We start from the raw sequence: 16,018 nt of genomic DNA on the forward strand, positions 1-16,018 counted from the left end.
ACCGGTTCAAACAATTATAGCTAAACATGGAATCAATGTACTCAAATTTTTTCTTCTTCAAAAAAGTTACCTAAATTTATCTTCCTTTTTACGCGTTATTCATTTGACGATCGTTAGAAATTACAAATAATTATAAAAACAGCATTAAAGCATAATTTAAATGAAAGATAGATACGTAAAAGATTAAACTGCATTGAATACTGGATAAACAGCCGGTAGTCTGTTGTGTCCTCAATCTCTGATTGAAATCACCCAAATACACAACCAAAATGACTTTAAATCTTTGAGTACAGAAAAGACAAAAGTTCTGAACCAACTACACATCACTGGAACATATGTTATCTATCTAAGGAAATTAAGTGTAAACATTTAGCTACTCTTAGAATAAAATTTTGAGATATGGGATCTAAAAAGTCCTTACCTAGCTGCTCCCTTTACGAAAATGTGATGTCCTTCTCAGTGTGCACAAGTTTTTCTAAGATTACGGTTGTAAATATTTACAACCGACAAACAGGGTCAGGAAAAAGAATAAAGAAGCAAGAAGGACATACTAAGATGATAAACTCAGTTCAGTCCCGACTCACTGATGTAAGAAGTGTCTACAAAACTTAATTCGCTATTCTTCCTTCCCTCATCTTACAATTATTACCCTACAAACAACACATGTGATTCTCTCTGCAAAGGGATTGAACGCATCCTCCAAAAAGAATTAGGGTCCTATCAAGTGCAATCCTATTAGACTAAAATACCTAATGGGGCTTTCACCTTCTGGACTGAAGGGGAATAGCACTCAATGCGATTCCCCTTCATGCGATTATGTTGGGAGAAAGATACGAATATCTTGCCAATCTCCCAAGGAATAACCCAAGAAAAGTAACTTCAAAACTCGATCTATAAAGGACCAGAATGCAATCCCGACTACATCCATCTTAAAATAAAAACAAACATATAACTGCTATTAAAAATAAAATACCCATCTGATAATTAGAAAGACTCAGCAGTAAGGGATTGATGTCCAGTCTCTATGATTGATAAGGGAGTAAAATATCCTCCGATAACCTTGCTTTCTGTTACCAAAGTTAAATAATATCAATTCTACATAAACAAAAATTACTGTGCTAGATTTAATCCAAATATCAAATTAAAATTTGATAATTTCCAATCTGGAAATATCAAGCATAAAGCAGTCCAACATACACACACACACACACACACACACACACACACACACACACACACACACACACACACACACACACACACACACACACACACACACACACACACACACACACACACACACATATATATATATCCTTCCAGAATTTTTCAAATCTAAAATAATTTTTTTTTTGATGGGGGTCATGAAACTTCAAGATCTACAAAAACCATCTGACATGTAAAAATATTTTATCTTGATTAGCATACTTTCCCTTGCATAATAATATACTGCAAGTAATTGAAGAACATAAGTCGTAATAAAAAAGGGAGTCCGACAAGGATGTTCCCTATCCCCGTTACTTTTTAATCTTTACATAGAACTAGCGGTTAATGATGTTAAAGAACAATTTAGATCCGCAGTAACAGTACAATGTGAAAAGATAAATATGCTACAATTTGCTGATGATATAGTAATTCTAGCCGAGATAAAAAAAGATTTAAAAGATACAATGAACGGCATGGATGAAGTTCTCCTATGCAAGAACTACCGCATGAAAATAAACAAGAATAAAACAAAAGTAAGGAAATATAGTAGAAATAATTAAGATGGACCACTGAATGTAAAAATAGGAAGAGAAAAGATTATGGAGGTAGAAGAATTTTGTTATTTAGGAAGTAGAATTACTAAAGATGGACAAAGCAGGAGCAATATAAAATGCCGAATAGCTCAGGTGAAACCAGCTTTCATTCAGAAAAATATTTGTTTACATCAAAAATGAATTTAAACATCAGGAAAACATTTTTGAAAGTATAAGTTTGGAGCATAACTTTATATGGAAGTGAAACTTGGGCGATCGGAGTACCTGAGAAAAAAAGATTAGAAGCTTTTGAAATGCGGTACTATAGCAGAATGTTAAAAATCAGATGGATGGATAAAGTGACAAAAGAAGAGGTGTTGCGGTAAATTTATGAAAAAAGAAGCGTTTGGAAAAATATAATTAAAAGGAGAGACAGACTTATAAGTCACGTTAAGGCACCCTGGAATAGTTGCTTTAATATTGGAGGGACAGGTAGAAGGGAAAAATTGTGCAGGCAGGCAACAATTGGAATATGTAAAACAAATTAAGATTGTAGGATGGAGGAGTATACCGAAATGAAACGACTAGCACTAGATATGGAATCTCAGAGAGCTACATCAAACCAGTCAAATGACTGAAGACAAAAAAAATATACTGTATGAATATACCCAGTATATGAACGGCGGAGAAAATAAACTTTTCATAAAAAAAACAAAAAAAAACATTTAATTTCTTTGAAAGCTGCTGTATAATCTTCAATTGATTTGTCCATTTTTATAATTCAGCGATACTGAATCATTACAGACAGAGCAGCTGCTTCTTTATACAATCTCAGCGGGGAAGAAACCATTTATGCCTATGAAACAATTTACTACCTGCAGGGGATTTTTGCAAAAAAAAGTTAAACTAATGAGTGAGAAGAGTATTAGATAAAGCCAAGCCTACATCTGTAATCAACTAATGAAATACAATGTCTTTTATTTCTAAGTTCGGCTAAATCTTTTTTCAAATTTTCTTCATTTTGGATTTAAAGCAGGGACCTACCACCCTACAAAAGTGCATCATTAAACTTTGTTGGGAAGCTAACTGCTAGCCTTTACTGGTGAAGAATATATTGTTTTTAATGCTTCGCAAAGTTCTAAAGCGAAGAAATGCTTTATAAACATTTATTTGTTAATATGTGATTTCTATTTATTAAAATAGAACTGAAAATAAGACAAGCGCTCCAAAAATATGATCTTTACGAATGTAAAAATAGAAATAAATTGCACCTACTTTATATATATACATGTGTGTGTACATATATAATAATTTTATGATCATAAATATAAATTGAAAGTGATGTGGAAAAATACAGATTCCCTGTAGGAGTCCCTTAATAAAATATATAATTGAATATTCCTAATCTGACAACATTAGAACCAGAGGTTTACTGGGGTATAAAAAAAATTTGGATTTTCAAAGTACACACATTAAACAACAGGCTAGATGTAAATTGAGACATCATAACTGATATTTGAATACATATTTTTTATAAGCATATAATTAAACTGTAAATAAAAAAAAAAATATTGTTGAAATGATTTTAATTAATTTAAAATATCATACTAATTTAAATTATATTAAAAAAAAATATTTATCAGGAAGATAATGTACAGGCTGTATTTTTGTTTATGAAAATAATCATCCAAAGTTTTCTACTTTTTTACTTTCAGTTTTTCAGTTGACATCTATCACTGTCCTTACTTCAATTTTTGCAAGATTAGAGTATCTTCCCTGCCTAGACTTCTATTACTGACCCACAACAAAATATAAAATAATAACTGACACAGATAAGCAACATTATTCATGTTTTAACAAATTAATTTATCTATTTAAATTACAATTTCTCACTCTTTATTTTTAACTGTACACCTTGAACGATACATCAGATTAGAAATTTTGGCCTACAAGTGGTCAAACCATTGCGAGTACGCATTACAGATTTGTTTTTTAATTACAAATATTAAAAAAAAATTACATTACGAATATTTCTTTTCACTCTTTCATAAAAATAAATTTTAATATAACAGAGGTTCAAATATAAAGAGGAATTTTCACGTTCTGGTTTAACAAGTTCAAAATGGATATTGCTAATTGAAATGATATTAGTATGTCTGAACTTATGTCATACCGGCTGCTCTTTTTCTCCTTTCTGTAAGTTGTTGTGAGCTTATCTGAAGACGTACATGGTATTGTTACAAAACAAATAATTACATTTTTACCAGAAGACCTTACATCTCAAGATTAAAAAAAAAAACAGTTTGTGATCATCTCTTAAGTTTCATCCAGTGTATGAATAGTGTGTCATTCAGACAGCTGGGAGAGAGTTGAAAATAAACTCATCGGCTTACAAATTTAAGTTGAAACATTTATTTAAGAACAGCTGCGCTTTAATTCTGAAAAAAGTGTCGGGATGTAGAAATAATAAAAAGAGATAATGTTAGTTTTAGGAAAGTGTGAGCTAGATATGTTCCTCGATTTTAGCAGCTGAAACACTAAGAATTAAGACCGGTCATTATCAGACGCCTTCTGCAACAATCTAAAAATGTTTGGTTATCGTACACTATCAAAACAATTAAATACAAGGTGATGATATTTAAAAGTTCATCTCCACAAAAGAAATGAAAACTACATTTTCACCCGGCTAAATAATAGTAACTTTATTTTAGTATTTAAAAGTAATATTCTAAATTAACTTACTCATTATTATGATATGACTGAAAATATAAGAATGGAACCTGAAATTTTTTCCAGGAGGAGAATCGCCCAGTATTCTGTTTGTTTACTCCAAGAAAATGCTTCACTCTCACTCTACCGGCTACATTAACAATGTAAGTGTTATGAAGCGTATATACTATATTTCTCCATACATTTGATCTGTATTTAGTGACATCTAATTATGTTCACTGATCCATATAAACACTTTTACGGGGAAGGCGGAAGGGAAAGAAAATTCACTTAAATAAGGATGTCATCATTGAACTTATATGAAAACAACCAAAAGGATTCTTCTATTTTTTTATCAAGAAATATTGAACTAAGTAAAGAACGATGGTAGATTACATTGAAAAATATGGATATGTCTCCCCACAGTATTAAATAAATTATAATCATGAAATTGTTTATATATGAGCAGTTATATCTGTAATTAAAAGAAAAAACAAGTAAAGTAATCAGTATACTAAAACATACTAGTTACAGCATTTTAAAATACAAATCGATAAGTTAACATTGCAACTTTGTAATAAATAAATGCTTAATTATAATTAAAAACTGGCATTTATATAGTCAGTAATTGGTTGTTACAATAAAGAGATAATTTATATCTCTCTGGTGAACATTAAACATATTTTAAATATAGTAAAATCAATACTTAAACTATATTCATTAATTAAATTTAACATACATAATCTTTTCCTTTAATTTTTCCCCAGTATCAATTCTGAAGTATTTATTTTTAAAAACTTTCCAATGATTTGATAAACATTTTAATTTATTACTGTTTAAGCAACAATTTTTTTCTGCATAATATTACTGCACAATTCTATAATACAGTAACCTCATGTATTATTCTCATTTTATTTTATCCAGACTTCTGCAAACAACTAAAAAAAAAAAAAATAAAAAGTTTCCTTATCTAAATAAGGAAATTTTATTTCTTTTGCCAAACACAATGACAATGATACGATAAATGGATTTCAGTTACATAATATCTACGACTTTTGGAGGGCTTATTTAGTAAAGAGAAAATGATCAATATTTATAATCATTAAATGATGTAAAATGTAAAACAGATTATATGATCATAAGATAAGTTATTTGGTTAAAAAAAAATTTACTATAAACTGGAACGTTAATTGTTCATTTTAATAAAATATTGAAACTAACAACACCCTTGTAGTACTATTTTGTTTATCTGAATAATAGTGCAGAGTACAAAATAAAAACTTTTAAAACAAAAATAAATCTATTATTATGTAACAAAAACCTACAATTAATAGCATCGTTTTTGTTTTATAAAAACTTATCAACCTATCTTCTACGATTTCAATGACAAACAGCCTCATTAATGAGAACTCATTAATGAGAGTGTTCCTCAAAATAATACAAAACTGTATGATATAATAATAAGAAATATTCTGCAGTTACATAATTGCGTTTCGCCACCAAAATACTAACAGCACTTACAACATCGAGTTACATTAACACAAGTTTCACCTTTATTGTGAAAATGTGAGAATTTCAATTTAACAATCTGTCATAAGGAGACATATTTTCATTTAAGATTCATAGTACTATTAATCTGAAAGTCTATACTAAACTTAAATCAGAGCAGTATTTTATCAAATAAAATTTAAAAAAACTTTTAATTAATACTACGTAATAAACTAATGCGTAATAAATATCTTAAAATTAATTACATAATTTATAAAATACATTAACATAATACAGTATATTTAAAATTTTTGAAATTTATTTGCTACATAAAAACAATAACGCATTTAATTATAAACTATTTTTATACTTATTTCATTTATAAAAAAACTAAAAAATAAAAATATCTGTTGCATTATTAGTTATTAAACTAAGCACAAACATTTTTTTTTTATATGGAGGGTTGGAGCCCTACTACTCATTTTCTGTCAAAATGGACGCACCGGTCTGAAGTATTAGTACTGCCATTTACGGTAATACAGTATTTTTTAACTCTTATTGTGTTTATAGAAAAAAACACAGTGTATAGAATAGATGAATAAAACTAATTTTGCTTGGACGATTGGAAATTTGGACCATTAAAACTCTGAATAACATAATTACTGTACCTTAAGTTTTGTTACTCGCAGTTTTTATATTTGTAAAATTTCAAAGAAAAAATTTTGTAAATAGCACGGGTTTATTGCAGTTACATATTACAAGCATTTTTATTTGAAAACCCAGATGATAAATTTCAAATAATTTTTTTTTTAAATATTAGAAAAACTGACTTGTCCAGCAGTTCCTTTTTTCAAATTGTTGTATATCTAGTGTAACTGTAAGATAAAGGGAAATTTTATTTAAAAAAACATTGGAACAGCCATTCTAGAATTAGAGAAGCACAAATAAACATACCAGGTAAACAGATTAACATTATCAGAAGTAGCTGAATAAGAAGTCAAGACAGGTGGCTGAAATGTAAAACGCATATAATGTAACAGAACAAAAAGTCAAACAAAGGGACAGATGCTACCATCTTTTAGTTTCATTCATCTACTATTAATGTTCCAAAATTCAATGATCCACGTCCTCTTATCTGCTGTCAGTCGCCACTGTTGTGGAGTTCAGCACGCTCGCTATGTCAACGTAACTAAAACAACGTATAATAATTGAATTTTTAACATTACAGAAGACCATGCTTTAGACATTCAACATCGTCTAAAAGCCTTATAATAAAACTATCGATCAAAATTAGTTCTATTCAGTAAGCAGGTAGGTAAAATGAATATTGAGGATGAACCGAGAAGCGATCGACCGGTTTCTGTAAACTATTAGAAGCACTAAAAGAAGACCGTTGAATTTGTTCAAAATGGCAGTCACATCACACAATACACTGCCACCCAGATAGAATTATAAAAAAACAAGTAAAAACATTATCACACATGTCGCCTACTGTAAAATCTTTGCTCATGGGTGCCATACCGCTTGGAGAAATAAATAAATAACGAAAACTATATTGTGAACAGGTTCTGAAACACATTATCATGATGAAGGACATGATTTCTGCAATTGAAGGGTGATATTAAAGGTGTTTGTTTCATTACGGATGAGGACTGAAGGTTGAAATAAGTCATGAATCAAGGAAAGATGCCCGGCATTCTTCATTGACATAATAAGAAACTAGTTCACCTTTGAAAGAAATTTGTAGCTGTAAATGGTGACTACAAGAAAAATAAATATAAGTTTTTGTAACAAATAAAACGTTCTTTTATGCCGTATTTGTTTTTGTTATGAGACTTTATTATATTTCAGCCATCCCTTGGCACGCTATGGCGGGATAAGAATTAATTTGATAAATAAAATTATATAAATTTAGTAATTATACTACGTTTATATGTTAAATTAATAAATTTTCTATATAAATTCTCAATCAAATTTACCTTTTATTGCACAAAATGAATGAAAAACAGATTAGTTAAAATCTTAGCAATTTAAAATCATTCAGCCCATATTATCTTGGATAAACAGGGTTGTATTAAAATATTATTGAATTTCCAAATAATAAAAAGTAATGGTTTACGTTTAATTTTAAACAAATCTATTTATTTTTTCAATATTAACAACAATGTTCTCTACTACTGGGAGAGAGTCAAACTTTACATAAATAAAGCAAAGCCAATTTGTATATTTTTATTCTTATTAGTTAATTGTTTTTTGTTTTTTTTTTGTTATAAGGACACTAAAGAAAGTAATTGAAAAATAACAATACATAATCTATTGTTATTTGCAGGTTTACTGTTACTTGAACTTAATATTCTATATAACAATGAAATATAACCAATTACAATTACTTTCTTTTTTTTTTATATTTTAAATCATTTTAAAGGTAATGCACTAAAAGTAAAAGGTGTGAAATTACAATCTGTAATTTGTCTTTCTAAGGATACTCGTAGGTCAAATATAGCACTGAATGGAAGTGCTATAACAAGTTTAATTATTTAAAGTGTGAAATCAGAGTGAATGCAAAGGCAGATATTGGAATGTATGTGAAACAATAAGAAGAGTCCTATGAAATAAAACCACGAAGGGATACCTAATTGAAATTGTATAATGTTACGGCTGTTCTAAAATTGTTATTTGATAGCTAGACACGGGTACTCGATAAAAGGCAATCATAGAAGCTGCAAAAATGAAACTTTTGAGAGCATTTAACAACTTAACTGCCACGCCAATTTTGGTGTACTGTTACAATCAGCCATGAGACCCCAAACAGAATCTCATACAAGCTACATTAACAGGCCATGAGATCCCAATCAGATCATACAGTTTTTTAATGCACAAAGATGTCATTTCATATTACATTTTGTTGATCTCCCAGCATCGTAGGATTAAGCACATTTTAGGTTTTAAAATGATAGCTTTAGCACATCGATTAGGTTAGGATAAACCTAATACCGATAATTGTAACATTTTTTTATAAACATATAAATATTTAGTTCCTTTTACACGTACTTCTGTTGTAATTATTTGTAAAAATATGTGCTAATATTATTTTTAATTTAATTCAATATAAATTTTAAGTTGGCTAAGCTGATTGACCTTACTAATAATAATATGATTTCTATGACAAGACAGCTAATACTGTTTCAAATAACATAAGTTGTATAACCTAAGATTTTACTTCTTTGAGTGTAGTTTAGCATATTTTTTGTCGATACAGTTGACTGGTTTGTCGTTTGGATTCGATTTGGATGATGATCCAGAGTTTTTACGGCGCGACAAGAAAAATATAGTAGTAAAAATGAAGAAACTAGTAATTGTGAAAATGTTAGCGATAGTAAATCAGTAGTTAATGAGAATTTGGAAGATTTATTGACTTGGTGCTTTGATGACGGGGTACGTAGTAATTTTGATTATAATTCGATACATTTCATGTTGGCAAAAACCCAGAAATTTTTTATTTTATTTTACGCACCTCTGTTTAAATCTTTTTCATTACTCTTTCATCAGGAAGTCATCAACATTATTGTTTCCCGTGCAAATAGTTACGCCGACAAAGTTCTTGAGCAAGATATAGACTCTTGTTCAAGAATAAAAAAGCGGTTTCCCACTGACGGTGGGAAAAATAAAAATGTCTTTGGATTAATCCTTTGGATGGGCTCGGTTAAGCTCCCGTCTATAACCAGTGGCTGGAGCTTGCCTTAACTTTTACATGTCTACAATACGTGTTTTACATGTATTTCATACTGAAATACACGTCTAGAAATCGATTCGAACTGTTAGTTATAAATATCCATTTCTGTGAGGAGAAGGAGGAGCATGGTCGACTATGTAACGTTCAAGACCTTATTGACTTAACGGGGCATAAATGTAAATTATGTTATATACCGGAAAAACATTTAGTAACCGATGAATCAGTTGTTCCATTTACTGGAAGGTTATTGTTTAAACGGTATATAAAAAACAAGCATCATCATTACGTTACAGAAACGATTAAAATTTGCGCTCCACCTTGCTATACTTTTAGGAATTAGAATTTACGGAGGAAAACAAACAGGGAAAGTAGGAACGTTAAAAAAAATGTGACAATGGACTCGGTTCAATCTTATATGGACTTTGAAAGAATGTTAATAACAGATAATTTTTATACTAGTTTTGACCTAGCCCGTGAACTGAATCAAAGGAAAACACATTTAATTGCAACATTGTAACAAAAACATTAGTACATGAAAAACGTAAAAAGGTAAATTCATTTCATTAAGAAACAAAAACGATGTTATAGTTTACAAATGGAAAGATAAGCGGGATATATTATTACTGAGTACAGTTAACTCATCTGAAATGGTAGAGGTGGAAAAAAGGAACAAGGTTGTTTTAAAACCCAAAGTAATTGAAACATACAATAAAGAAAAAAAATTGATCTTTCAGTTCAATTTTCTTCCTATAATTCTCCATTGTGAAAATCACTCTAGTGATACAGAAAAGTTGCTTTTAATATTTACAAATAGCTATTGTAAATTCTCACTGCAGTAACAAAGAAGGCAATCTCCATTACTGATTATAGAGTTGCTCTTCTGGCTGTACGTCAACCACTTTTGTCGCTGTGTATTTTGTTATAAACAAGAAAGTATGTACAAATTCACTCAAAGACCTACACCAAGTGCAATATCTGTAATATTTATTATTGTGTAGTGCTTTTTCTCTAAAAATATGGTGAAATAATAACAAAGACTAGTAGTTGTATTTATTTACAATTTATTTGCAATAATATTTCTTGCACTTGTAATTAAAAAAAGTAATTTCATTTGACTATTGCCACTTCTATTTCTAATAGGCTAACTTCTCTTTTTAATTAATAAAAATACATACTATTATCTTTTCTTTGTAAGAGTTCAGATAAAATCACAAACATAATGAAAAATCTAGTCATGAGACCCCATAAAGGATCTCAATTTCAAAAAAAATTCTATAAAAACATTTGTGCCACCAGGAGGCCATGAAATTCCATTAGGGATCTCAGCTAGAAAGGGCCAACAAATAGGTTAGGTTACCTTCTTATTGAGTTTGAACAAGGTATACGTAATTAATAAAGACCGTATTTTAATCTATGTACTGTGGCCTGGTGGTAACATTCCCTGAGTTATGTCTCGGCCTGGTGGTAGCAACACATGAGACCAGAGTGTGATCTCATGGCAGTTACATTGTTAAGGGATATTAGTGACTTGATACAAATATGAATATTTGAAATTAATCGGGAGCAATTCGTATCTATGACAGAATATCAATATACAAAGAGAGATGGAAAAATGATGTTTAAGCGGTAGAATTCCGAAACAGGTCGCGGATTACAAATCATTAGACACATAAAATGTGGGTTGACCGCTGAAAAGGTGGGAGGAGAATTAGCAATGCTGGAACAGACTCAAGGTCTAAACCGTAAAAGGCAGAAGAACTTGATAAACAACAAATAACCATACTAATTAACAAAACTCGATTCAAATTTGTTGGAGACACTTGAACACCCCCTTACATTTCTGATTTAGCACTATGTACTTTGCTGGGAAGAGATACTAGGAGGTAAATGAATTTTAAATAATAAAGAGGTGAAACACTTCTTGCCCGAGATTTATCTAGAAAGTATCTAATTTTGGTACTGTTAACTTTGAATGTAGAAGTGCTAGTGTTCACAATGACTCTCACAAGTATCCCTACTAAATTACATGTTAATTGATAACAGATGGTATAGTAGTTTGCTGCAGTGTAACCATCAGCGTTTGTGTTCATCATGTTTCATAGTGTCAGGACACATTGAGCGATGAGTCTGCTTAGATTTTTTAATTCATAAAGGACATTCTAATTCATAAAGATTCAATATGATATGTAGAGTGTACGCTGATTAAACTATGAGTGATATGCAAAGTGCGGTTTACGAGATTTAAAAATGACTGTAATTCAGTTGAATGTGACCCTCGTTCTAGCACGGTCACAAAGACAAAAATTTCAAAAAATGTGGAACAAGTTAGTTTTAATTAATGAAAATCATCGTTTGACAGTACGAAACGTAGACACAGACCTAGGAATTCTAAGAGTAATTCTTAAAATTTCAGAAATTTTGAGCAAAGAATTGAGATGAGCTTTGTTCCACGGCACCTTAGAGAAAATCAAAAGGATTATAAAATATCAAATTGCCCAGGGCTATTTGGAACCGATCAAAAACAACTTGTAAATGTTCAAAAAGGTTGTTATTAGAGATAATCCATAGGTTTGGTTATGAATTTGAGACAAAAGAGTCCACTTGTCACAGTGGAAAGTGCCTGAAGAGCCACAAACTAAGAAGATGCACCAAAGTCAGAGCAACCTTAAACCAATGCTTATTGTTACCAGAAAGATGTTCAAGAATTTTTCCAAAAAGCCAGGAAGTGAATAAAGAGTATTACTTGAAAGTTCTAATGCGAGAACATACTGATTTGTGGAAAGTAGTGACTGGACGCTTTTAGATAGCAAAGAATTAACCACAGTTATCAGCCATCTCAAGCCTGGGAAAGCAGCTAGAATTGATGTTATTCAAAAACAATCTAGGAAAAAATGCTAACAAATGGATACTGAACCTTTTTAACCGCATTCTGGAAACCAGCAGACTAGCTACAGGAAAAATATCTCGAAGATGGAAAATTATAGAACCAACAACCTTATTGTGTATGATGTACAGGCTACTGGAAAAGCTGATATACAATCGCATCAGCTCAATCATCAACGAGAAGATCCCAGTAGAGCAAGCTGAATTCCAAAGGTCCAGGAGGTGTGTTGACTAAGTGAAGAATCATGGTAGCTCTAACAACTCACACAGAACATGGAATCCAGAGAAATGAGAAAACAGCATTTATCAACCTCTCTTCTGCATGTTATACTGTATGGTGGAAAGAATACCGACTGAATTCCTTGAGGTAATATTTTTTAAACCTTATTCAAGCTACTGAACACTATAATTAACAACTGAAAATTCAAATTGGGCCTTGGCAACAGGAAAGAACGCAGCAACATGAATGCTGATTAATGGTTTACCTCAAGGTGTTGCACTTTTCCCATTACTTTTCAACCACTATATGTCAGGCTGCCACAAATAGAAGCTTGTAAGTTTACACATGCAGCAGATGACAGCTCTAGCAACAAAATCTGTTGTGGAGAAGGTTACAAAACAACTTGGAAACAAAAGCTACGTGAAGGCTACAAATGAACAACACTAAGGTCATATCGGTTTCCATCTCATCATATAATTAGTGAAAATGCTGTTGGAATCAACGGCAGGATACTAAAGTACAAAATACCTAGGAGTCACATTAGATTGACTACTGACCTACAGCAAGCATATAGAAAATACAGCTGCCAAAATCTGAACATGAACAAATATATTCAAAAGTTTGCAGGAACACTGTGGAGAGCATCTACAACAACGCTGGGCACCTCAACCTTGACTTTGGTTTTTTGGCAATGGAATACACTGAACTAAACTGCAATACACATAATATTAGGAACAACCAAGTCTACCCTAGTGGTGTAGGCACTGGTAGTAACCATTAACCAACATCATGCCCATGCATCTATGTTGAAAGTTAGCACTGGTCAAAGAACAGAAGAAATGTGGAATGAATATTATCATTATCTATATGATATCAGGATCTATATGGACAAGTCTTTCCACAAAGAAGTTCACAATGTAAAAGTATTAAGAGGAACAGACATGGATTCAGATCACTACACAGTAAAAGTAAAAACAAAATTAACACCAAAAAGGAAGAAAAAACCAACAACATTTAAAGAAAGAAGAAAATACGATCCTCATCAACTAATCAGAAACAAAGAATATTTGGGAAAAACTCACGCTATAAAACTAACCTGATCTAGAAGAACTAAAACCGTAGCTGAAAATTTAGCCCCAATGAACTCCCACAAAAAACATATCTCGTGAAACTCAGAAGGTAATAAGTTACTTGAAGAAAGACACCAAGCACTGTTAGAATTTCAACCAAATAAAACAGAAGAGAACGTCACCAATCTTGAACATATTAGAAAAAAATTCACACATAATCATAAAAATTAAAAGAGTTCCAACAAGACTTAATAAACTCAATAGAAGAAAACTATCATAAAACCAATTCTAGAGACTATTATAAAACTTTTGAAACACAACTGTAAACATATTACCCACCAATGCTAATTCTGAGATACAAAAATGGGAGAATAACACACAAAAACAGGGATAAAGCTAAAGTAATAGCAAAACCATTTAACAAACTTTTAAACTGTGAAGTACCTAATGAATTTCTAAAAATCAACAAAAACACACTTATAAAAATTAAACCAGAAAACATAAATCCCCCTACAATCCAAGAAATAGAAACATCTCTTAAAACTACAAAGCAAGTGGAGAAGACCAACTTTTTGCAGAGATGTGGAAATATGCTGGCAACATGACTTGGACCTCTATATATATGGCTCTATCAAAAATTTGAACAGAAAGATTTCCCCAAACATTGGATCGCAGCTATAATTCACCCGCTCCACAAGAAAAGAGACAAAAATAATCCCGAGAACTATGGAGGAATATCTATCCTAGATGAACTTATAAAATTTACTGTAGAATAATTTACAACAAAATTAAGAAACAATTAGAAAAAGAGCTAGGTGAATATCAAAAATACTTCAGGCCTTGGAAAAGCTGTTTGGAACAAATCATTACCCTGAAATTGATCATGACCTACTATAAACAGAAACAGAGTAAACCACTTTCAATAGCCTTTGTGGATTTTACAGACATAATATTTGGACTGTATCCACAGACCACCAATGATGAAAATTCTAAGAAACTTCGGATTTCACCCAAAATTAATCAAAATGATAGAGCTCACCCTAACAAATACAAGATCTCAAGTCAAGTTCAGAGAAGAGTTTTCTGAACCATTTCTCATAAAAACCAGGCTGAGACAGGGAGATGACTTACTGCTGTTGTTCAAGTGCGCTTTAGAATAAATAATAATTAAATTGGATGAAGATAATCCGAAGAACATCAAAATTGGAAGACCTACTGACAACGTAAATTTAAATTGCCTAAGATTCAGAGACAATCAGCCTCTTCTTGCAAGCAATATCCAAGAGACAAAACAAAAGATGAAATCACTACAACAAATAGCACAAAAGATCAGACTCAAGATATATCTTTTGAATAAACCGAAATCATGATATTAACCCCTCCCCTTGCAACTGAAATTGCAGTAGAGATCAGGGTAAATTATAACATATAACCTCAATGAAAAACCAATATGACAAAACAGGATAAACAAATTCACCAAATCACAACATTTTACAAGAACATGATAAAAAAGAAACTGATCTCATTCTGACTTTATCGGAACACCAGAAAACAGAATCATCAGGAAAAAAATAATAGAGAACATCAAGAAACTCCTAGAAAAACATCGGACTATACACAAAAATTAACAAACAGACATTAGGAAGGGTGATTTCAAACAAAAAAAGAAAATTAAGATCAGATAGAATGAATAAATATTGGGCCTTCACGAAACTGAAGAATCCTTCTTATAAAAATTGACTGAAGTGATCCCATGAAGGTAAAAAAAAATCTTAATGCACAGTTAAAGGAAAATATTATTCTAATACAAAATAAAATAAAAACTCAAGAAAATCTTGCACAGGTTTGGTATCCGATCAAAATTTTCAAGTAATAAAAAATATTTTTCCTGAAATAACCAATTTATCAAACTATTATAAAATCTAAAAGTGAAAATGTGTCTGAGGAGACCTATTAATAAAGTAAAACAAAAGATGAGTCACGAAACCAGAATACAACTAAAAACTATTTATAAAAAAGATAATATTACAATAAAGTACGATAAAAGTGAAGAAATCAAGAATACCAAAGAGATTTTGACTGAAATACAGTCTGAGGATACTTATATTAACTAAAAAAATTAATGATCCTAAATTTAAATAATTGTTGTTGAAGAGGTATTTGGAGCTTTGTATTT

General features: G+C 30.8%; 1 protein-coding gene across 4 annotated transcripts in view; it reads left to right on the plus strand.

Moving 5' to 3' along the window:
* Positions 1 to 16,018, plus strand: part of LOC142333549 (uncharacterized) — a 72,644-nt gene that overhangs the window by 9,043 nt on the left and 47,583 nt on the right. For 2 of the 4 annotated variants that reach the window (XM_075380828.1, XM_075380829.1), the window contains exons 2-3: positions 4,536 to 4,612; positions 9,196 to 9,371. Coding sequence is in view for 2 of the 4 variants with exons in the window: in XM_075380825.1 (XP_075236940.1) it covers positions 4,536 to 4,612 (77 nt within the window). In the remaining 2 variants the exon portion in view is untranslated. The remainder of the gene's footprint in view (positions 1 to 4,535; positions 4,613 to 9,195; positions 9,372 to 16,018) is intronic. The other 2 variants (XM_075380825.1, XM_075380826.1) reach the window with 1 other exon arrangement.

Source organism: Lycorma delicatula, chromosome 13, assembly GCF_047948215.1.
Source record: "Lycorma delicatula isolate Av1 chromosome 13, ASM4794821v1, whole genome shotgun sequence".
Classification (NCBI taxonomy): domain Eukaryota; kingdom Metazoa; phylum Arthropoda; class Insecta; order Hemiptera; family Fulgoridae; genus Lycorma; species Lycorma delicatula.